The sequence below is a fragment of the Siphateles boraxobius genome, unplaced genomic scaffold (genome assembly GCF_051911475.1).
Source record: "Siphateles boraxobius isolate OS27281-9 unplaced genomic scaffold, OSU_SipBor_1 130, whole genome shotgun sequence".
Taxonomy (NCBI): domain Eukaryota; kingdom Metazoa; phylum Chordata; class Actinopteri; order Cypriniformes; family Leuciscidae; genus Siphateles; species Siphateles boraxobius.
Window position 1 is genome coordinate 4,434,146 of NW_027508734.1, and position 26,101 is coordinate 4,460,246.

The following is a 26,101-nucleotide window of genomic DNA, read 5'->3' on the forward strand; positions in this document are numbered from 1 at the left end:
GCCCTCTGGGCATCAGGGCTCATTCCACGAGAGGCCTCTTCGTGGGCATGGCCCAGTGGAATTTCTATCCATGACATATGTGTAGCGGCGGGCTGGAGCTCCCCGTCTACCTTTGTCAGGTTTTATAACCTAGAAGTTCCTGCCTTGCAGGCTAAACTGTTGTCAGTCTGAAGGAGAGGTGTATTCTGCCCAGATCTCCTGCTCAGATCACTCTCACATGACTCAGCTCTCCTGGTTGAACTGCACTAAGTAGGGTATGTGCCATGTGCCTATACAGACCGGCGCGCTGCTCTGTATTCCCTATGTGTGCTTATGTACAAGTGATGGCCCGTGTGGCTGGCCACCTTATTTTTTCCACTTATGGGGTTCCCCTGAAAGCTCGGGGTCTCATATGGATGCTTGGCGCGCACGGCGTTGACAAAGTTTTCCCGTAGCGTAAGCTAAACTTACGCAATACGAGAGAACCTCTCGTAAGAGAACGATACTCGGTTACTAACGTAACCTCGGTTCTCTCTAGAGAGGGAACGAGTATTGCGTAACCGGCCGTGCTCGCGCCACGAGCGACTTCGCTTCAGTCGACGAAAACCAGGGAAGTCAGCCTACAGCCCCTAGTGTTATACGCTAAGCCACGCCCATTCTGGCGGGCTGTGACGCTATGAAGGCGCGGGCGCCCTTCATTGGGCGTGACGTCACGCCAGGCTCACTGGTAGGCTGCAGCAGTTGCCCGCAGGGCAGCCAATGAGCACGAGAGATGGCCTGCTCTAGGTCTGCTAGCTGCTGCACTGCATTGACAAGGAATACAAAATTAAGGATAATTTTTTGGCTTCAGTATCTCGAGAAGATGAATCTTTCCCGTAGCGTAAGCTAAACTTACGCAATACTCGTTCCCTCTCTAGAGAGAACCGAGGTTACGTTAGTAACCGAGTATCGTTATGTGATATTAGGGATTATTTTTTGCCCCAGGGTTACACCCCTTACTGTATGGGGTTTATTTTAACCCTTTATTCAGGACAGTTTATGGTGACTGTACTAGAACATTGGTGATATGTGCTGTAGGGACTATTTTACACCAGAGTTTCTCTTTATACAATACATCTTATTGCAACTGCACTGGGGCGATAGGACCCGCTCAGACCTTGGGTTGATCAGTCCTGCTGGTCTCTCTAACACCTCTTCCAACAGTTACCCAGTCTCCCCAGAGATGACCCATCCCGATGAAGACTGGGCTCAACCCTCCTGAGCTTCAGTGGGAGTGCAGGAGAAAGCTTCAGGTTGATAGCCGCCAGCTGCAGTTTCAGGTCTCCTCACCACATCTCTCTTCTAGCACTGATTGTTGCAACAATGGTGACCGTAAAAACAAAAAAGCTTGGGTATCAAGAATGAGTTTTGTATTATATATGAAGCCACCCAGCATGCATTGCAGCATGAAGCTTTTATTTATTTTGATTATCACCGTTGTTGTGATTCATATGCAAAATCTTGATGTCTGACTGTGATCAACTTGATCAAAGTAATTTATGCTCATTATTTTTGTTTACTTTTGGGATTACTGATAATTAAAGTACATGTATGATTTACTGTTACTATTCATCAGTGCACTGTATTTACGACCATCCCCGTGACATTGAAAAAGTGAAATATTGTGAATAATTTCCATTCTTTAACGAGGTATTCTGAGGATTCTATATTATTGTAACGTTTATTTAGAAGCAGAAATGTATTAGTACTCGATGCAAACTCCATGAATTCACTAATTTCATAATAATGTGAAATCTTTGAAAGATATGCATATTGGGACCCAGAAAAAGTTTTTTTTAAATTAGGAATTTTTCCATGTCATTGCATTGGTTACAGCATAAGAAACAGTTATGCTTAACTGTAGATTAAAGATGTGAGATGTTGATTCAGGGTCCTCGGCGTTGTCTCTAAAAGCTCCATCCTGGATCCGGATGCACTGGGCGTTTGCCAATATTAATATTTCACTACAACAATCATGAAATATGAAAAATGCGGCCTCGAGAAACAAGCCGTGAAGCCTTTTATACAATTCTTTAATGCTTAAGTCTCACATGTCTATTGATATAGTTTTAATATCATTCATTTAAGGCAATTGTTAGAGTTGTTCGTCTGTTATTGTTGTGTTTGTGTTTTCTTCATTTTTAATATTTTTTGTATATATTCTGCAACTATTTAGTAACTTTATATATATATATATATATATATATATATATATATATATATATAAATCTTTAACAAGTTTATTTTTACATTCTCTCTTTTTGTATTTTTAATATTTTATATATATATATATATATATATATATATATATATATATATATATATATATATATATATATATATATATATATATATAATATAATATAATATAGTATAACATTACAGACTTTTGGCCATTTTTTTTTTTTACATTTTTATTTTTACATTCTTATGTATATTTAGATTAGATCAATGGTGTCAAAGATCTTGTATCAGTTTAGTAACTTTAGATTTGAGGAAAACAGGGTAGGTCTTGAAAAAGATCTACTTATATCACTTTAATATTTACAGCACTAGCCTTCTACTCATTTTAGAGAATTCTGTTACAAACTCAACCATTTCCAGTTCATTTGTTATTGCTTTTTCATGAGCTAAATGCACAAGGTTTTTTTTCCTCTCATGAAGCATTGTTCGGCGGAATGGTGTCAAAATTGTTGTCCGGAGTAGAGAATGAGCTCTCACATGAAGCAGAGACACCCATGACCATAGCAGATACTTGTAATAATGTTTTTAATTCCAGTGGTACTGGTGGATTTCCTTGGGAAATTCAAGCATGTCTTTGCGTCATTACGTCATAATGACATAAAGAAGGAGTCTCGGCCTTGCAGCTTTAAAAAGGTCATTAGTTATATAGAGGGTTTTCACTACACGTCATCCATCCGGAAGTCGGCCATTTTGGAGGCACTGAACATAAACAAGGCGACTGAACTGAACGGACTTGCATATTTGGCTTATTATTGCTGCTGAAAAATGGTTGTGTTTTTGGTCTGTACTATGTAAATGTGTAGCCTCCGCGCTGGACTCCTGCGTCTCGAGCTGCAGAACTGTAGGAGGCTGGTATGCACAACTTTATTCCACGCTCTTATCTGCGCCGGTTTCAAAATATGTTTCAAAAATAATACTTTTCTGCTAATCAGGCACTTTGCAACAATACAGCCTTGTTTCAGCAGCGACTTTCAGCATGTTCCCTATAACAACGTCTGACGTTTACGTTTTATGTGGCGTGAGAAAGTCACATACCACGCGAAATCCGATCAGAGCGTTCAGGCTGAAGTGGATTTCCTGATATGTGATTTGAATAGGATTTCAAACCACATTTGGATGTACAGTAGCTTGAAACGGATTACAAGTGTTTTTTTGGACTGACAATCTGAACGTAGATTAGGCCTATAAATAGAATAGCGATAGGGGCTAGAGAAGCTGACGTAATCGTTCGGATCTTTACCACATTAACTTTAGTTCGTCAAAATCCTGCGCTCTTTCCTGCTTACTAAGTCCTTCTCTATATGATTTTGCAGCTTCCATGTGTTTTTTCCGTAGTTTAAATATCATAAATTAGTGTAACAATGTGTTCAGTAGTACATAAACAGTGCAATCCATGCTGTTGTTTACATCCGAGTATCTCCAATATGGCCGCACATCCGGGTAACTGACCAAATCGTGATGTAGGTGCAAACACTCTATATACCTTCTGATTACATTTTTTTTCTTTTGCTGAGCTTGATCGACGCTCAACAGCAAATCGGCGTTCAGCCGAACATCTCCCGCCCACAATCTTTCAGCTGAACTTTCCTGTGTAGCCTGATAATATAATTACACACACATAATGTGTGGTGTCACTGTTGTTGTGCATCAATGCAAAGTAAGTATATTTGATCCATGTAGCGATTATATGTGCATTACTTGACTCGTCTAATATAGTTTTGCCGTCATTGTGCCTTAGCTTGTAAAGCTAATAATAGGAGATTGTCACGTCTTTAGAACTGTAGCAATGTTCAGGGAAGAAGGAGGCGGGAACCGGCGAACATTCAAATAAACTTTATTAAAATAAAACAAACCAAACTAAAATACCGCCAGCAGCCCCTCGCGGACGACTGCTGGCTTACCTAAAATAAACATAACGGCCAGCAGCCCCTCGCGGACGACTGCTGGCTAAAATAAAACACAAATACAAAAAACAAAACTCAACTAAAATACAGGCCTGTTCCTCTCTCGATCATCAACGTTGTCGCTCCTCCTTTATGCTTCTGCTCCTCCGTGAGAGATGCGAGACCGGTGTGCTTCACAGGTGTTGCTCATTAGCAATCGCACCACCGGCCTCGCGCCGTTCTCTCACGTTCCTCGGCCGTCCTGTTCGCCACATACCCCCATCGCCCCTCACAGCCCGGGGGGTACCCACGAGCCTGTAGCTACTCCCCCCCAGCGGCGGCGATCCCTGGGGGCTATGGGCCGACAAGCCGAGGGAAACGGAGATGGAAGCATGAGGAGCGACAGATCGAGAGAGGGGAGAGAGGGGAGAGAGAAAAAAAATTAAAAATTGGTCCGGTTCCCACAACGCGCTGCCATCTGGTCCCCCACCAGCTGGGCGATCTCCTCCGCGGTGCCTGGCGGTGACGCTGGGTAGCCCTCGGTGGACGGCTTGACGCTCCTCCGCCACCCGGTGGACGGCGACGACTCCTTGGGCTCTAGGGCAGACGGTAGGAGTCCCCCGCTCCCTGCTCCTCCCCTTTTCCTGGTGGACGGCAGCAGGCTCCGGCCCACAGCGAGCGGCGGCGACTCCCCCGCTCCCTCCCGGACGGCAGCCGCCCCTCCAACTCCCAGGCGGCCGGCAGCGAACTCGACCGTCCCACCGGCAACTCACTCCAGCGCACCGCCTCGAGCGTCCATGGCCGCGAGTCTCCCGCTCCCTGCTCCTCCCCTCGTTCGGCGGATGGCAGCAGGCTCCGGCCCACGGCGAGCGGCGGCGACTCGCGCACCATGCTCGATGGCACCGCGGATTACCCACAGCGGTGAGGACTCTCTGGCAGCGCGTTCCTCCCTCTTCCCGGGGTTTAGGCACCAGTGTAGCAATGTTCAGGGAAGAAGGAGGAGGGAACCGGCGAACATTCAAATAAACTTTATTAAAATATAACAAACCAAACTAAAATACCGCCAGCAGCCCCTCGCGGACGACTGCTGGCTAACCTAAAATAAACATAACGGCCAGCAGCCCCTCGCGGACGACTGCTGGCTAAAAAAACACAAATACAAAAAACAAAACTCAACTAAAATACAGGCCTGTTCCTCTCTCGATCATCAACATCGTCGCTCCTCCTTTATGCTTCCGCTCCTCCGTGAGAGATGCGAGACCGGTGTGCTTCACAGGTGTTGCTCATTAGCAATATCACCACCGGCCTCGCGCCGTTCTCTCACGTCCCTCGGCCGTCCTGATCGCCACAAGAACGATGTTGTATTGTAGCCTATCTTTATGCTTTGTTGTTTATATTGATGTCATAAATGTATATTTTAGATTTATATTTCATCTCTGTTTTGGTGTAATTTAACTGTCAAAGTATTCGTTCTTGAGGTACATTTTAAAGTTGTAAGTAACTTATGGCGCTTTTCCACTACACAGTACCAGCTCGGCTCGGCTCGACTCGACTCGCCTTTGTTTGGTTTTCCACTGTGTAAAAGTTGTACCTGTACCTGCTTTCGGGTACTTTTTTTCGTACCACCTCCGGCGAGGTTCTAAGCGAGCTAAGGCGATACTAAAATGTGACGTGAAAACAATGCCGACTGCTGATTGGTCAGAGAGAATCGTCACTATTCACTGCGTCATCATTGCACGCGCCAGATGGAGTATCCAGAATAACCCCGCCTTTTTTAAATAGTTTAGCCAGAGATAGTTACTAAACTTACTACTATTATTATGGCAACTCGGAAGAATACGCCGTGGTCAAACGAGGAGGTGCAGACATTCCTTTGTTTGGTTGCCGAAGAGAGGATCCAGCGAGAGCTTGATGGGGCAACGAGGAACGAAAGTCGTCGCTATGACGACCGGGTACTATTTGTGGCGATACTTTCTGCAATGGAAAACGGAACGAAAAGCGAGCCGAGTCGAGGCGAGCCAAGGCGAGTCGAGTCGAGTCGAGCTGGTACTGGTAATGGAAAAGCGCCATTAGTGCGCATGAAGCTCAGACAGATTCACCGACAGAAAAACTGTTTCCGGTTTACTCTACTGTATGACACAGCAAGTTTGTTTTTCTTTAATTATTAATCTCATGTCTGTATTTCTTTAAATATTCATCATGTGTCAATTTTAAAACACTTGTAGGCCTATGTTTATACCTACCTACATTTTTTTTTTATTTTTTTTTTATTATTATTATAATTCTTTTTTTTATGGAAAAACCACATATATAGGCTATACCCCCATAAGGGAAACTGCTAATATCTGAGATATGTGGTGACAAATAAACGGTTATTCCCAAATATCTACTGACCAAGTCTGTTTCCGGACACCCAGTGGAGAGTTTCAAACTTACCTGGCAATTTACTTAAATAGGATTGTGCTTTCACAGCCAACTCATTTCTTCAGACCTAATAATAGAGTTGAGCTCATAGTCGTGGTTTGACTTCTGCTCTGTTTCTGCTCCAGTGGGGGCTGCTGGTCTTTCAAAGAGGGAAAGCTCATTTTCGGCCTACATCATAAAAAAATGTTAATTTATATAAATATAAATATATATGTATATGTATGAATGAATGAATGAACAAACGATCTACAAAATATATATTAAACTCGACGGAGGAAATGTGGGAATAAGGTTAAATTGAAACAAGGAATGTGATGTATAATTGTGATGTAATTAAAGAAGTTACAAGAGACTGTTTAATGTAGAATGCCTTTATTTTGAAGGTGTGTGTTTTATTTTGTAATTTAGACTTCTTGTGGTTGGGATCATTTTCCTGTGGTGCTGCAGTTGCAGTCATGTTGAAGAGGCACATGTTGTAGTAAAACGATATCTATCCATCCATCCATACATCCAGTATAATAATTGTGTGAAATGTTTGATGAAACTTGGCTAGCAATTTCGCCAAGCAAATACCAAGAAATAGGTTGCAGCAGTTTTCTTTCGACTAAACTTGTAAAATCCGCGATGGGACTGAGCTCGAATAGCTTCAGCATCAGCGACTTTTTATAATACAAAGCGCTGTCAATCAAAAGGAGATGCAGTCTTTCGACAGAACCTCCAATCATCACGCAGAAGCCCGGAGTCAAGCCCCGCCCACTCATCATTCACTCCAGAGAAGCTGAGCGTCCGTGGGCGGGACATAATTGCAGATTTATCCAATGACCGTCTAGTTTCGAAACACTGAAAAAAACTGTTTAAAGCAGCCCAATGAAGTCAATGGACGCTCGGCTTCAACCAAGCAGCAACCTCCCTGTCTCTCTCTTGAAACCAACACGGAAGAGAATTAAACTGCAATTCATTAACTGGCCGCTTGAGGCTGGGAGCAAAAGTAAGTCAAATCTGTATCCCCCCCATGTTAAAATGCCCAACTTTACAGCAGAAAAAAATATGTTTACAGCCTGGTGTCTAAAGTTGTTTTGGTCTATACAGCTAATTTTGCCCTTCATGACAACTGTGAGGGGGTAATTTTTTTTATAACTCATCCGTTTAAATTATATTAAGCCTTAAAATGCTGAATAATCAAGGGCGTGGACACTTGAGTGACAGGTGTATTGCCGCTGCTGTTACTAGCCGTTTGTCTGCTCTCTGTTAGCCATCAGTCACCTCAGCTGATTCCAGCTGCTGAACTTGTCATCTCTGCCGTGTTTGTACTTTTGTCGGGATTATTTCATAAAATTTAATACACGCCTTATACCTTCGCCCACGCCGTTGGATTCCGTCGTTGTCGAGTATCGAAAGAACAAGCAGCTCAGTATTTCAGTTGTTTGCCTCTGTGAACATGCACGAATGGATGTCTGACAATTTCGTTGCTTTTTGGAGTATAGTTGTAATACAATATTGTATAGAGTACAAATATTGTAAGTTACTGCATGATAATACATTTTTATCTAGCAGAATAATAATGCTTCACAAATACACATAGTCTCACGTTTAGTTATGTCTTTTAACTATTATAGTTTTTCGAAGGGCAAAAACATGAACTTTAACTTTTGGCTTTAGGTCTACCTCTTAAAGTCAGCTGTCACTTTAGCGCGAGGCCAGTAGAACATTATCTCCTTAGCCTAAGCAAACTCGATCACGTCAAGCTAGGCGGGTGTAGTTTCAGCATCCAGTCTCTTCAACTCCACCCACGTCCCGCCTTTTTGCCCATTTTCGTTTATCCGGTAGTGACACGCGGTGACACATGAACGGCATCTGAAATTAGAAAAAAAAACTAGGGCGGGGCTTGATTTCGTCCTTCGGGAATTGATTAGATCGTTGGAGGTTGGGCGTTGCTAACAAAATGGAGGCAGATTTGAATTCCAGTTTAAAGTCAGTTGTGGAGCATTTCTCTCCACCGGACTCACGTTACCCTCCCATGAAGCATTTTTAATTGTGGAACCCGACGATGAGAACGAGGACGAGCATTTTCCGGAAGTAATCACCCCGTATTTATATGAGCATCCCGCAAACCAAGATGAGGCGGCTGATAGTCAAGTTCACCCTCGAGGACATCTTGACGTGTCCAAATGGTAGGCTAACTCTTCTTTTCTAAATCTAATCTCAAATTCTTAAAACATTCTTCAGTAAAATGCCTTGCACACAGATGCGAACTCGCAGTTATTCCTCCTTTGAAATGCAGAATTCAAGCCAGCGGGCACGCAGACTAGGTTGTTTAGGGATAGGAAAGAGGACGTGAGGAGCGCAACCAAAAATGCACCTAAACACCATATTTGTTGGCTGCGATCAGTGACACTGACAGGATTCTGAGAGGGTGGGCCAGAAAAGAGACAGAGCACAATAGCCACGCCCTCTAGTAATAGTTTTTGACCGGAAGAGAAGAGAAGTCGTTTCGAGGGGGGAGGGAAGGGTAACGTATTTGTTTAAAGATTATAAGGGTACATGAATTTTAAAAAAATAATGAATTGCACAGATAAGTCATTTATAATAAACACTACAATATTACGTATAAAAATATGAATGGTAAATTTTGATTTCATGACGACTTTAACATAATAGTGCATATTTGACCATCCATTTTTTTACATTATAGGGGAAGCCCGAGCTTCCCTTGCAGTCTTAAAGAAATCCCCACTGTTCTTTTCTGTGGTTTTAATCAGAGTATAGGAAACATTTTCTGCATCTTTAGTTTCATAAACCGCAAAATATCATCACACGAGCAAAGATTCACAGAATGTCTGTGTAATTTTCTTTGACTTCCCTATTTTAGAAATCCAAAACCATGTTAATTTCTTCTTTAAAAGGAGGGAAGTGAGAAAGGGTTGTTTAGAAGTGATGAAAGACGTCACTTCTAAACCTTTCACACTACTATCCTTTTTAGAGAATAAATGATCATGGTTTTAACCCTCTAATGGCATGAATTTTTATTTTGTGGGGGTTTTTTTAGCTTGGGGGTCCCTGAAAATATATTCATCATTCAATGTCTCCAACCAATCACAAACATCAGACAATCAAATAAACACACTAATACTAATTACATCTAATACCTCATGTATAAATGTTTCTCACATTTCATATAAATATATAAACCAAATACACATACACATGCATTCACACATTATTTTACTGACTGACCCCTGACCCCTAACTGACCTCTGACCTCCTGACTGACCCCTGACCCCCTAACTGACCTCTGACCCCCTAACTGTCCATTTCCTGTAAGTATCAGTATATAGTAGAAACATTGACTATTGGTGCGTTCAAGTCTTGACAGAAAGATGGTATTTACGAGTTGAACGCACATGAACTCCACCACAAAGTCATAATTACGAGTGGGAACCAAAGGTGGAAGCAAATTGTTTTCAATCATAAATGTATTTCCGACTATGTATGTTTATTAGAGATAAAGTTTACCAGAAAACACTCGAGTGAATGTCCAAACTACATTTTTCATCATTGACATTGGATTACTTATTTATTCTATCAATCCTCATGTAAAACAATTACTTTATTAAACAAACAAACTATTTCAAATGCATCACTTTATTATCAGCAGGATTGTGATGTTGATGCAGATCGCTGGCCAACAGCTTGTGTGTTTCAGGGTCCTAATGTTCTCCAGATTCAGGGTCTGTTAACACACATTAAGGAAACTTTTTTTTAAAGGTCAGGACTCATTTTACAAGGGCCCTGTTCACTTTATTAACTTACTACTAACCCTAAACCTCACTTAAAGAAGATCTGGCCTTTTGTGATTCTGTTTCTCCAACCATTTCTTCAGTTCATCAAGTCGAGGCATGTTTTACTGAGAGCCGAAGCGCTGAGGACAGAAAACACAGAGTTGACCAGCAACATTTTAGTTTTTATGGAACGAAACTTTATGATCAAAAGGTTGTATATTTCATTCACTGATATGTTGTAGAGTTACATAAGACACACATTAGATGTCAAGTGGTGATTTCACTTTAATCACGGTCTGTCTTCTGTGTGTGACTGTGTGAACGAACAAAATAACAGTGAGAACAATCTCCAGAACTGATCTGGAAAATATGATTTTCTAGATGAACAGAGCTGTAACAACTTGAATAAATTAGTAGCTAAATATCTTAGACTGGATCTCTTTTCTTTATCTGTGTATTTCTGTGTAGAGTTTTGTCTCCTCCCTCATCTCTTCTTTCAAACACAGGAAGTGTGTGTTTTATCACACAGCGCTGTTAAATCAGTCTATTAATGTGACAGTATGGGCTCCAGTGCACTGCCTCTCATCTGTGAGTAATTTATTATATTCTATCTTCTATTTAGTTTTTCTCTATTGAGAAAATAATGATTGTTGTGTGAGAGAGTCTATGAATTCACAGCATCTCTGCTTATAGTATTATTTATTGATCAGATTTAATGTGATGTTGTTATGTGCTGATTAGATGAAGAGTTTGATTATGTATTTATCTGTGTGGTAATGCATGTGAAAGATGGAGGCAATGTGCACATGTATTTTTATTATATATATATATATATATATATATATATATATATATATATATATATATATCAGATGTATTTGTGTTGATGTGAGTTATTGTTGAATGATGCTGTATTTTTAAATAATCTCTCCATCAGAGACTCAGAGAGCTTGAGAACATGACCGAACACACAATCAGCTTCTCTATCACTTCTCTTTCTCTCTGACTGTCCTATTAAGAAATAATCACAAAAATTAGCTAGTTGGCCACTTAAATTTCATTGTCATTATGGACACACATTTTATCAAACCATCTGCGAACAAATGATGCTCGAGCTTTTCGCAGAACTAACTTCTCTTTTCTGAGACACTTTTCAGTTATTTTTAACCAGTTCGCCTGAACTTCATATTTAGTTGTTGAATGATGTCAGTTCACACGTGTGTCAGAATAACTATAGGTTTCCAGAATAAGTTCATTACGTCGACATATGAACATGTTCCACCAATGCTTGACAACCAGGAAGTATCTCAGACTTTTGTTGTACTTTTAAACATATTCATTAATTCATATTTTGCAAAGCTGATACATTTCATTTTGAGAAATTGTCTTGATTGAAAAGTGTACTTGAGCTATATTTCTCTAATATATTGATACATTTTTATTTAACATTTAATAATGTGGTTTAAGGGCTTTTTCCGCACTAGTTTGTTTGAGACATGTGAGACACATAAAATTATTGTGGTATACTGAATATGGTTTGTTTTTGGGTAATTTTAGGAGGAACTGAGATCATTTAGTGTTGACATATGAATTATTTCTGACCGAGGCGAGAGCTCTTGAAGTGCTGAAACAAACGAGGTGTGAAAATATTGTGAAAATGAAGCATGAGGTCATATGCAGCCACTATGTTTGTATGCAAGTGTCTTTATTCATAAAGTCTATTTTTATGTACTGGATTATAATGAATTTTAGTGTTGTGAAAGGTGCATGATTCTATATTTTTTATACATTTTTAATAATGTATTTCATGTTAGGGTTGGGAACATGTTATACAGTCAAAATTCAATAGTCAGTAAATCCATCAGTGAATCAGTGAATCTGTGAATCGACTCTCGTATCAGTTCACGAGTCCTGTGGCGTCATTGTATCAGTTCTCATCTGAATGAGCATCAGAACAGAAAAACACTTTCAGTTCATGTAGAATAAACTCTAGACATGTTTCAGTGTGTGATTTACATTGTGTTGAATGAATGGAAAAGCTTTATATGTGTTTCTTCTGATTTTAGTGCTGATGTCACTCATCCACTCTGGACTCAGTCAAGGTACTGTGCATTACTACAGTAAATATTCGTTTTTAAACTAATGTGAATTGTGTTATATAGTGGTTTATTTGTCTTCATGGATACATCAGGATCCCACATTTGCCTCTTTGCTGATGTTTTATGTTTTGCATATATTTCACAGAATCACCTGACTAGTTCGTTATGCTGCAAAACATTACAGAAATCTACTATTTATTTATTTGTTTGTTTATTTATTTATTCAATCAATCAAATTGTCATGCAGTTGTAAATTAGTTCAGTCAGACATTGATTTCAAAAGATCATAATCCACTGTATAAAACAGAAATTGGTTCTGCACAGTGAGAATTTGCATGTTTCTGAGTTTTTGCTGCAATTCTAATTATTGATTGTTCTGTCATTAAGATCTTGAGCACCAATGCTAAGCTTTATTCATTCAGTGGTTTAGTTGGAAGGGCTGGAAGAGAAAAGTTCTTGAGAACAGACCTATTAGTAAGTGTTAGAAATGGAAATGAAATGGTCCAAACGAAAAGTGCCCTAAAATCTTGGTTCTTTATTATGAACAGATAATACAATAAACCAGCGCTGGTTGGAGTAGAAGCTCAACCCAATATCCTTTGTCTAGGGTTTATATAGTGAAAGTCTTAAACAAAAGAATACAAGTCTAACCAATAAAATCAAACATTACATCATAGATATCATATAGACGTTATATAACAGCTTCTTAATATGGGCAATATCCTGTTAGAGTTCCACAGGATCCTTTGGGTCCTAGGAGCTTTTCAAACACACAATGTATAGAAAGGAACGAACATTGAGAAAGGAGGGGCTGAGTAGTCCTCTCTTAATGGATACCAGATGTTTAGCTTAAACACAAAAGGAAAAATGTACAGACGTGGCAGTTTTGCTGCCTAGTATAAAAATCATACATAGACTATTGTTTTGTATGCTGAAGGAGAAAGATATTTCTAACAATGGCCACTTTGATAAGATGATTATAATAGAATTATCGTATCACATACTTTTCAGCATACTCATTCTAGTACCATAATACATGAGATATTCTTCAATCAAACATTTCCTTCAAAATCACTAATACTTAACAGTTCTATTCATCAAAGCATATTGGGAGGATACAACAGTATTCATAGCATGATGAATCTTAATGGATTCAGTTATAATTATTGCTAATCTCAATCAGCAATCTCGTTCTTCGTCTACTTCTCTTCCTCGTTCTCCTTTCGATCACCACTTCCGCATAGGCTTATGCGTTCCCCTGGGATGGAGCTGCTTTCACTCGGCTAGCATGGATCCACTGGGGCTGGAGATCAGTCAGAACACCTGTCCTCGTCACAGCGATAACAGTGGATGGTCCTAAGTAGTTCGGCTCACCGAGTTTCGTGGGCTTCAAACAATTTATGAGCACCTGCTGTCCTGGAACAAACGGGTGCGTTGGCTTTTCTGAAGGAAGAGGGAGAGAGAGAGAGACATCACCATTTATGCCATTCAACGTTCTAACTAGGGAATCCACGTAATCTGCAATGATCACCTCCGTGTCACCTGTGGAGAGATTGCCAGCGCGACCTCTGACCCAAGGGGTCGGGAAAGGTCTACCCATTAGAATTTCAAATGGAGACATTTTTGTGGTTGCCGATGGAGACATTCTCATTTCCGTCAATACGGTAGGCAGCAAATCAACCCAATTTCTGCCTGTATCTAGACACGCCTTATTCAGACGTTCTTTTATCGTCTTATTGGTCCGTTCCACATTCCCTGAGGATTGCGGAGAATAGGGAATATGGAAGTGCCAATTAAAATTAAGTTCTTTGGCTAATAACTGTGTGACTTTTGAAGCAAACGGAGTTCCATTATCACTTGCTATAACGGTTGGAATACCGAAACGCGGTATAATTTCTTTTGCAAGAACCTTTACTACCGTCTGCGCGTTTTCTTTACCACACGGAAAAGCTTCTGGCCACTTCGAAAATCGATCAACAATCACGAGCAAATATTTGTTATTTCCACATGGAGGCATATGTGTAAAATCGATCTGTAAATATTGAAAAGGAAGCTCAGGATGCGGTAAAGCGTCATGGCGAGTTGCCTTGTGTCTGTTTGTTTGTGCACACACCAAGCAAGCATCCAATATCAACAAAGTATTCTTTCGAACATTTGCTATGCAGTATGATTGATTCAAATTTTGGATCACTTTTTCTTTTGACACGTGTGATACCCCGTGATAATGCCTGCACAGCATTACAACGGTGGATGCTGGTAGAGCGATTCTACCCTGCTTGTCTCTTAAAATACCAGCTTGATCTGGTTTTACTTCGTTCGCGGCCCAATGAATTAGGTCGGCTTGCGTAGGGTTAGCTTGTAGTACTTTAATGTCCAAATCATTAATTAGCGACGAATTCATCATAGGCACCTCGGTGCTCTGGTCATTTACATATGGACTAAGTATTACTTCTTTAGCAGCCCATTTCGCGACTTCATCTGCAAACCTGTTTCCCTTAGCCTCATCTGAGTCACCTGTTTTATGACCAGGTACTTTAATAACAGCAAGTTTCGATGGTTGCTGTGCTGCACTGATGAGCTCAGCCACGATGTTATGATGGGAAATTGGTTTTCCGTCTGAGGTTTTGAAATTTCTTTCTTCCCACAATTTAGCAAAATCATGGACAACGCCGTACGCATATTTGGAGTCAGTGTATATATTGATGCACTGACCTTTTGCCAATTTACAAGCTCTCGTTAGAGCAATTAATTCTGCTACTTGCGCTGATTTATATGGCAACGAATATGCCTCAATTACACGATCAGGTAATTCAACAATAGCATATCCACACAAGTATAAATTGTCATTTGGCTTGAAACAGGATCCGTCTATATACCAATTATCTCCCTCCTCCAGGACAGATGTAGACACATCTGGCCTGCAGGCGGTCGAAGTTTGGAGTCTGGTCAAGCAGTCGTGGTCATCGCTCTCAAATTCACCATCCGTCAACAACCTGTGCAGATGTACAGTAGGGCCATGAATAACAGAAGTTACTTTCAATGTTAAATTATCAGTTGCTAATAATATAGCCTCATAGCCAGAACGGCGTTGAGCAGACATGTGTTGAGTAGAAATATTTCGCATAATTGTTCCCACTTGGTGTGATGTGTGAACTGTGAGTGGATGTGATAAAACAACCCTTTCAGCATCCTGTACCATGATCGCTGCAGCAGCCACTGCACGTAAACAGGCCGGGAGTCCCCGAGCCACTGGATCAAGAGTTTTAGACAAATAAGCTACTGGACGAAAGGTACCCCCATGCTCTTGGGCCAGGATTCCCGCGGCCGTGCCCCCACCTTCGTGCACGTACAGGTGAAAATCGTCGGTATAGGACGGAAGGCCGAGGGCAGGAGGCCTTAACAGGGAGGACTTTAAATGTCTGAACGCTTGGTCCATTTCACTTGTCCATGTAATGTCCTCTTTGTCATCCAGCGTAGCATCTCGCAGGATTTTGTCATACATGGAACAGTTCGGTACCCATGATCGACAGTAATTGACCAGTCCCAGAAAGCTTTGCATTTGCTTTCGTGTTGATGGGTGCTTGAACGAAGCGATAGCTTTGACTCTGTCCGCCGACAGGCGAACTTGGCCTTGTGACAGTTCATGGCCGAGGTAAGTGACTTTCCTCTTCACCCACTGAAGTTTCTCTTTAGATGCCTTGAAACCAGCCTCTGCTAAAACGTTGCAGACAATAGTAGTGGCAGCAGCACACAGGTCCGCAGAAGCACCAGTGACGAGAATGTCATCAGCGTAGTGGAGCAGACAGGTGTCAGGAGGGAGTCTGACATCCTTCAGCGTTGCGTGCACTACAGCGGAGAAAACGGCCGGAGAATCCTTGAATCCCTGGGGTAATCTAGTCCAGCTGTATTGGCAATTCTGAAAACAGAAAGCAAAAAGTGGCTGTGTTCGTTGGTCAACAGGAATGCTGAAAAAGGCGGAGCATAAATCAATAACAGAAAAAAATGTATGTTCCAAAGGTATAGAATTAATAATAGTCTGTACATCTGGCACAATGGGAGCAAGTGGTTTTATCAATTCATTAATTTTTCTCAAATCTTGCGTTAAGCGCCAAGAACCATTTGCTTTCCTGATTGGATTAATTGGTGTGTTGTAAGGTGAATGAGTGGGGACCAGAATGCCTTGAGCCAGAAACTGATCAATGAGAAGTCGAGTTCCCTCCTCTTTTTCCTTTGAAAGCGGGTATTGTTTTTGAAACACAGGCCTATTCGTTGTCAAATTAGCCACATAAGGTTGAATGTCGAGTAGGCCTACGTCATCCTTATGCGCCGCCCACAGTTTCGGGTTTACCCCAGCAACTTCCTGTCCGAGCTCAGTTGCAGACACATCCTCGAAGGGAGCACTTCCTGTGTCGGTCGTAAGAGAAAAGGCTGCTGGAAACATGAGTTGCAAAGAGTCAGAGTCAAATTCCAATTTAACACTCATCTTGTGCATTAAATCTCTTCCTAACAAGCAGAATGGAGAATCGGGAATTATTGCAAACTCATGCATTTTGAATAATGATGGTACATCATTAGAGGTAACTGGTAAAGTTGGTGTCAAATTACAAACCACAGGAACATTGTCTATTCCTATAGAATTTAGTTTTTTTCCTGTAATTGGTCCCTCATACACAGTAGAAGACAGCGATGAGATGGAGGCGCCGCTGTCAATTAAAAAAAACATATGGCTTGTGGTCAACATTCAATTCAATAAAGGGCAAAACATTTGACTTGTTTGCATAACTCATTGAAATCTGTGAAAAGTTATCAGAAAAATGCAGCACCTTTTCTCGGCACAGTCATTGCTTTTGCCATGCGTTCGGATAAACAGGTCTCTGTCTTTCAGAGGGAGGAATGAAGGGAGGGGGTTTTGGCATCGGGCCATCAGAGCGCCTGAACATCTGTTTATCATTATTTCGCTGAAATCTCTCAGCTCTTTTCTTACAAAAGCGTTGCGTGTGTCCGCGACACCCACAGAAAAAACACATTATGTCCCTTCTGTCATTGGGTGGCGGGCGATTTTGGACAGCGGAACTAACTTGAAACATTGCGGGAACTTTTCCTCTGGAGTGGTCAAATGCCCCAGCAGACGAAAGTTCACGCAAGCGTCTGCCCAATTCATCAACAGAAATGTTACTAATGTTGGTGGTAGTGATTCGAATCATTTGTGCAGTCTCGTTGTGCATGTTATTCAAAAACGTGTTCACAAACAACAAACAATTATCCTCATCAATAGGAATCGCAGATTCGTGAATCCAAGCATTTCGAAATCGATTAAAAAATGCAAGTGGACTTTCTCCCACCTTTTGCTTTGTGTTCGCTGCGTGAGAAATGTCCTGTTTAGCAGAAGACAACTTCACTAAAAAGGCAGTCAGTTGTTTAAAAAATAGTTTCAGTTTACCAGGACTGGCCCAAATCCAGTCGGGATTATAGTCCCCGTAATCAGCGATCCTAAATGCGCTTGTGGGGTCGGACAGATCAACAGGATCCGAATCTTTAAACACAATACCCCGGACGGGTGGTGAGTCGTTCACTGGGTCTAACAAATCAACCTCAGCAATTAATTCTTCCTCTGTAATGTCGGCAGGCAACGTTTTAGTCAAAATAAAACGATAATCACGACCAGTAAGTTGGCTGTACGCCGTTAAGCGTTTAAGCATCGAAACAAATTGATGTGGCGACCGTGCTGGGTCTGGCAATTCCTTAGAAATTGCCATCACTTCAGAAATTTGCAACGGATGAACTTTGAATCCTTCTGAAGTTTCAACAAAAGGACACAAAGTCGCAGTCGTCAGATCGGGGTACAGTCTATTTTTTGTTGGTTCAGAAAGAGTCGGAATACACTCGTATTTTGGAGGTAGGGGGGTTTTTGCTACAACAGGCTGCGGGACAACTTTCTGTTCCACAGACTGTGAGAGCCTTTTTTTCTCCTCCATAGGCTGCGAGAGCCCCTCCCCTAGCAGAGAATTTCTGTCTCTCTCGGCCGGAGAAGAAAGGACGGCAGAAACTACACTCTCTCTCACAGCCAATTCAGTTTGTGGAATCATATTATTGCCTGTATTGTCAACTCTTTGTGGACCTTTGTTCCAATAACATTGCATGTCCTTCCAAATTTTATAAGATTGTTTCATGTAAGAATAATCCCAATCGGGGTCGCCCCAATTTCCAAAAATCATATCTTTTGCTGCGCGTAAATCCGCGTCTTTGAATGAGCCGTCACGGGGAAACGGATCTAATTGTGTTTTGCCAGTTGACCAGCCAGCTAAATTTGACAAATATGGCTCCGTAAAAAATGCTTGATTATTTCTAATCATAAAGTCTTTCGGAGATTCATTTTTTAACGGTGGACTAATTTTATTCCCCATTATCAACACAAAAATTTCTCCGTGATGCAACTTAAACAAATAAGTATGGCCAAATAGAAAGCAAAAATAAAAAACATGCAGTAGAAAATTAATTGTGTTAGTAAATTGGCCAATACAGAGAGAAATAAGAGAAGAGAAAAACTGAGAGAGAGAGAGAAGAAAAAAAAATAATAATAATAATAAAATAAAATAATGTATTATCTATCCATAACCAAGACCAAAGGTAAATCGAAATATAATTTGCAAGAGAAAAACCGAATATCTCGTGTCAAATCTATATTTCCAAACGGAGGAAAGTGATCAGTTTTCCTTCCGATCTTCCCGCGTTCAAACACAAACACGAGGATAACGTCCCGTATTTATTTATACGACGGACAAACGTCCCGCATTTATTTATACGACGGACAAACGTCCCGCATTTATTTATGCGACGGACAAACGTCCCGCATATACGACGGACAAATCGTCCCGCATATACGACGGACAGGCGTCCCGCATATACGACGGACAGGCGTCCCGCATATACGACGGACAGGCGTCCCGCATATACGACGGACAGGCGTCCCGCATATACGACGGACAAACAAACAAATTTCACCAAATATGGTGAAAATCACGGCACTATAGGTAAAATTTTCTCAGCAGACAGGAAGAATCAACCTTTTCTTTTGTAAAAAAAAATTTAATTCTTACCTGTCTGGAGAAATCCCGGACGAGCAACCCAAATTGTTAGAAATGGAAATGAAATGGTCCAAACGAAAAGTGCCCTAAAATCTTGGTTCTTTATTATGAACAGATAATACAATAAACCAGCGCTGGTTGGAGTAGAAGCTCAACCCAATATCCTTTGTCTAGGGTTTATATAGTGAAAGTCTTAAACAAAAGAATACAAGTCTAACCAATAAAATCAAACATTACATCATAGATATCATATAGACGTTATATAACAGCTTCTTAATATGGGCAATATCCTGTTAGAGTTCCACAGGATCCTTTGGGTCCTAGGAGCTTTTCAAACACACAATGTATAGAAAGGAACGAACATTGAGAAAGGAGGGGCTGAGTAGTCCTCTCTTAATGGATACCAGATGTTTAGCTTAAACACAAAAGGAAAAATGTACAGACGTGGCAGTTTTGCTGCCTAGTATAAAAATCATACATAGACTATTGTTTTGTATGCTGAAGGAGAAAGATATTTCTAACAGTAAGCAAGTTCCCAGTTCAGATCTTTAAAACACTCTGACTGTAAACAGCATCTACTGGTCAGAACAGGCAGAGTAATAACACAATAAAGACACGCAGATTGGATACATATATCAGTTTCATTTAGTTTTTACCAATACATACATTTTTGATGTAATCATTACAATTTATAAGCAAACTAGATTTTTAATTTAATTGTTTTTCTCCTGAGGAAGTTTTGAGTTCATGAAGTGATCTTGATACTGCAATGCTTTTCAATATTTACTTCTATGTTTCTCAGTGAAACCTGTAGTGACGGTGAAGCCAGATCAGCGTGTGTTCAGTGGAGAGACAGTCACTCTCACATGTGACATACAGAGAGGAGGAAACATTCAGTGGAGATACAGCTGGATTAAAGATGGAGAGACTATCTATCCATTTACAACAGAAGCAACAGCAGAGATCAGTTTCACAGCTGATGTGTCTCGCAGTGGTAAATACAGTTGTAGAGGAGAGAGTTCAGACTCACAGAGATCAGACTTCAGTGATGCTGTTACACTGACTGTATCAGGTGAGTCTTCATATTCACGTCTGTTTAATGATCATTTAAATTAACATTTCAACAGTTATAATCTTCAGCCACAAAAAATCACTTTTAGTCACTATTCAGTAACTGCACACGTCTTATGTGTTTTGTGGAGGTTTTGGTTTATTATAAAATCATGTAAATTGTGACTTTCCAGTCTGATGGGCGTCTCCGTCTTTGATATTTAGTCACTGTAACTTTGGTTACAGGAGATATTCCTGAATATCATGATAATATAAAGGGACTTGAGCGATTGAGTTCAGTACCGATGAGTTTTGTACTGAAGTCAGAGAGAGTGACATGACTTACAGATTATTAGTGTTGTAGTCTGTGTTGATATGCAATGAATCAACTGTAATACTAAATGGGACCAGCAGAGGAAACTATGTAGTGATATGACCTGGGTAGGTGCAAGGGGGTGGGAAGATGAAGAACAAGGAAATAGGAAAGGGTTTGGTTATGATGTTCGTTTGTACATTAAAGTTTTAGCACAAGCTCATTGTGAATTAAAACCAAGTCTCATCTTTTAAGACTCGAATAAAACATAGTCGAAAACACAAAAGTGTTTTCCCAGATAACACCTTTTTGTTCTAAGAACGGTTTTCAAACATTTTGTTTTGGTGATGGGAACTTTAAAGTGTCCATTTTTCATAGTCCAGATTCTTCACTACCGAAAAAGTTTGAGCATATTTTCGATTCGCCATAAATTTTCATAAAAATGGCAATATTTGAAATCTACACAGTAGATTTCTCTCATCAAATGTTCTCAGAAGTGAATTTAGTGATGAAATAGCATACGAAATTGTAGAAAAAACGACTTACTGTTGTTCTGCCTTTCTGCTCCCCGCTCCCTCCTTGAATGCCGAAATGAATGCTGGGATATTTCTGCCGTCAAGTTCACATAAGTTACCAACCGATGCATCCTCGGTAAAATGGGCGTGTCAAGAACACTTCCCGGGATTTTTAACCGTTCTTGCCAAAATGCAAACTTGTGTATTGAGACAGTACTTGGGCAGCGACTGATGACGTTTCACAAGTCCACAAGAACACAAGTACAGACAAGAATGCATATCGAGAAACGGCTATAATCAACCTGCATCACCCTCACATCAGTGTCTGGTCTCGTCAACGTTACTGCTAAGTAAACAGTCAGACTCATTACCTGAACACTCACCTGAGATCGTCAAGTCTTCTGTCATCCTGGTCTCCAGTCATTCAATTCAAATTTATTTGTATAGCGCTTTTCACAATACATATTGTTTCAAAGCTGCTTTACAGAAAGTGCATTTCAGAAATGTTCATAGAAAAAATACAGTTAGTAAATCATGTATTAATTTAGGGCATAACATATCGCCGGCGTTGAGTCGTCTCTTCACAGGCGTCGAGTCGTCTCTTCACAGGCGTTTAGTCATCTCATCGCAGGTGTTGGGGCATCTGAAGTCTCTGTGAGAGGCTGGATACAAACTGGAGCTGACGAACGCCAATACGCCAATAAGAACGCCATAATTAGCATAGCTGCTGTTCATAAAATTAATGCATTCGATCTGATTCAACAGTGGTATAAAAGGTAAGCATTATGTGAATGCTTGGCTAAAGAGATGCGTCTTTAATCTAGTTTTAAACTAGGACAGCGAGTCTGAAACTGGGACAGCGAGTCTGAGCCTCGAACAATATCAGGAAGGCTATTCCAGAGTTTAGAAGATAAATGTGAGAACGCACTCCCTCCTTTAGTGGACTTAGATAGAGGGCTGGGCGATATATCGCATGACATTGTTATGCGCATCTCGTCAGTAAAGCCGGTTCCTTGATTAGTAGTAAATCACCTTCACCTGCTTTCAGATGGAAGATATGATGCATCTATGAGTGTTAAATTAACAGTCAAGAGTGTTAAAGTTAATGAGATAATTAAGTGATTAATTTAGTGAGGATTGAGCATTATTGAAGACACCTGATGTTAACAAGCAGAATCACTGAAGGAGAAAATCACAAATTGTGAGCCACCGTTATTGCGATCAGTGTTTGCTTTAGTTGGGCTCTTGACCCTTATACTTTCAATTTAAATTTTGTTTGTCTGCTGTTATTGATTTATAACAGTCAAATGAACAAAGAAAAGTGTGATCTGATAGTGTTGGTTATGTTTTCGCATAATCATGCTGCGATCTGAAAAATGAAACTTATTGAGATAGTTTGGTTTAACTTGTTAGCAACAGCTTTGTGATTCTACAGCATATGATTATCAGTATATTTCTTATTATAACCCAAAATATTTAATAAACATTGTTCTAATCAAAACACTTCCAAATGAATTTATTTACAAACACAGACATCAATAATCAGCCTGTGAATCTCAACAATGGTGACAATAATAATGCATGTTGCAGTGGCTGCCACCAATCACAACTCATTAATGGCTCACATCATGCATTCCGGTATGAATAAATTATGATCTGAATTGTCTATGTAATTTACTTTTCCTAATTGAATATTCTGCTCGTCACCATTGTTGAGATGCATTGACTGAATCTTGATGTCAGTGTGTGCCTAAAAGAAAGATTTTTTTAAAAAAACTTTTAAGAAATCCTTTATATTATATCCAAAATAAGGGTCAACCCAACTAAAGCAAACAATGATCGCCATTACGGTGGCTTACAATTTTAGATTTTCTCCTTCAGTGATTCTTCAGGTGTCTTCAATAATGCTCAATCATCACTAAATTAATCACTTGATTATCTCATTAACTTTAACACTCTTGAGTGTGGACTCATATACACTCCCAGGTGTGTTAATTTAACACTGGAGTTTTTTCTGTGTACAAAGAGCCGTAGTTAACTGACAAGCTGAGCCATATCGTATTAATTATGGCTGGCGATACGTCCGCGATATTGATGCGATATGGCTCAGCTTGTCAGTGAACTACGGCTCTTTGTAGTAAATGCCGCTCCATCTGAAAGCAGGTGAAGGCGATTTACTACTAATCAAGGAACCGGCTTTACTGACGAGATGCGCATAACAATATCGTGCGATATATCGCCCAGCCCTACTTAGATATCCTAGGAATGATCAGAAGCCTCGGATTTAGTGATCGTAAAGAACGCGATGGATTGTAGGGCGATAGAAGGTCCATTAAATACACAGGAGCTAAACCATTTAGGGCTTTACAGGTCAGTAGGAATACTTTGTAATTGATACGGAACTTGATAGGTAACCAGTGTAGAGATGATAAAATTGGTGTTATATGATCATATTTTCTTGCCCTAGTAAGAACTCTAGCAGCTGCATTTTGCACTAACTGTACCTTGTTTATTGAGGATGCAGGACAGCCAGCTAATAAAGCATTACAGTAATCTAGTCTTGAGGTCATGAATGCACGAATGCATGAATTACACGTCATCCAGCATTTTATATCTTTAAGACACATTGACAATTTAGATAAGTTAGTGTTTTCATCTGGTCGTGATGAAATATATAATTGAGTGTCATCAGCATAACAGTGGAAATTAATTCCATGTTTTCTTATAATATTACCAAGTGGCAGCATATATATTGAGAATAGCAGAGGGCCTAACACAGATCCTTGCGGCACTCCGTAGTCTACTGACGTTAACTTCGATTTTTCCCCATTTAAACAGACAAAATGATAACGGTCTGATAAGTACGATCTAAACCAGCTTAATGCCTGTCCCTGAACACCAGTGTAGTTTTGTAGTCGGTCCAAGAGTATTTTATGATCTATACTGACTGAAATTTTTCATAGATATAATTTTCTTGCAAGAAAGAGCACAATTGAGCGGACACAACTTTTCCTAGTATTTTAGACATAAATGGAATATTTGAAATGGGTCTGTAATTTGCTAAGTTATTTGAATCTAATTGCGGTTTCTTAATGAGAGGTTTTATTACTGCCAGCTTGAATATTCTTGAAACATGACCTAAAGATAAAGACGAGTTAATAATATTGAGAAGAGGCTCTTCCACTACAGGTAACACTTCTTTCTGTAGTTTAGTGGGTATTGGATATAATAAACGTTGTTGGTTTAGATGCAATCATAAGTTTAATTAGCTCTTCCAGTCCTATAGTTGTAAAGTGGTGTAGTTGTTCTTGAGGGGCGATAATTGAGGCTGAATCATAAGACACCATAGAATATTGTACATTTACAATTGTGTTTCTGATGCTTTCTATTTTCTCAGTGAATAAATTCATAAAATCATTACTACTTTACTGTAACGAAATATTTTGCTCTAGTGATGTCTGTTTATTTGTTAGTCTAGCCACGGTGTTACATAAATAAATAAAAATTGGTTAATTTCTATTAGTTTGCGGGGATGCTCAGCCCTGGCTGCTTTTAGAGCCTTTTTATAACGTGACATACTGTCTTTCCACGCGATTCTAAAGACCTCTAAATTAGTTTGTTTCCATTTAAGCTCTAAGTTACGAGTTTCTCTCTTGATAACATGCGTAGCACTGTTTTACCATGGTGCTTTAGTTTTCTCTCTAACCTTTTTTAATCTAATTGGTGCAACAATTTCTAATGTACTAGAGAAAATGGTGCTCAAACTGCTAGTCATTTCCTCTAGTTCATCTGTTTGTTTGGGATCACTGAGCAGCTGAGATAGAACAGGTAAGCTATTTGAGAATCTATCTATAGTGGTTGGAAGGATTGTTCTGCCTGGTCGATAACGTGGCACAACATGACAAATTTCAGCAGTACGTATTATGCAAGTTACCATGTAATGATCAGTGATATCATCACTTTGCGGTACAATATCTATATCGGTTGGATTGGTTCCATATGATATAATTCAATTTAGTGTATGATTTAGACCAGGGATGGGCAACTCCGGTCCTCGAGGGCCACTGTCCTGCAGAGTTTAGTTCCAACCCTAATTAACCCTCTGGGGTCACAAAACACGGCGGCGCGTTTTGCTGTTTTTTTTCCACATAGCAGCAACATAGACTTAAAATACTCCGTCATTTTTGGTCATATAAATAAAATCAATACATGATTATAAACTATAGAGGGTCTTCTTTTTTTGTCTACACTCACATTAGCATCAAAACCGTGTGCTTTTGTAAAATAAAGAAAATAAACAGGGTGTGCTTTATGCCTCTCTGTCTCCGTTAACTTTTTTTCTGGAGCACGTCTCTAAACTTAAACAAAGCTCAGCGAATAGTGTTCACACAAGCATGAGCAATATCTTTATAATCATTTAAGTTTGTACTTTTAAAATATCTAATTCAAAACTAAAATAAATATTCTCTGTTTATGTAATCTATAAAAAAAGAGAGAGGTGTCAGCCGATCTCATTATCGTTCTCTCAGCTCATTATTCTGCTAATGTGACACGCCCACGGAGAGCGCGCGGTATTCAAACGCAAATGATCTGAAGCAACACATGCAAAGTGTCAACGCCCCTCATAAACGTGATAACACAACAAATGTAATCATCAGATTAATGTACTATTTCTTCTTGCGAGGCTGTGT

General features: G+C 40.1%; 1 protein-coding gene across 1 annotated transcript in view; it reads left to right on the forward strand.

Moving 5' to 3' along the window:
- Positions 1–26,101, forward strand: part of LOC143736438 (basement membrane-specific heparan sulfate proteoglycan core protein-like) — a 386,240-nt gene that overhangs the window by 60,388 nt on the left and 299,751 nt on the right. Inside the window, exon 11 of the mRNA XM_077227135.1 lies at positions 20,335–20,604. Within this exon, the coding sequence (XP_077083250.1) occupies positions 20,335–20,604 (270 nt within the window). The remainder of the gene's footprint in view (positions 1–20,334; positions 20,605–26,101) is intronic.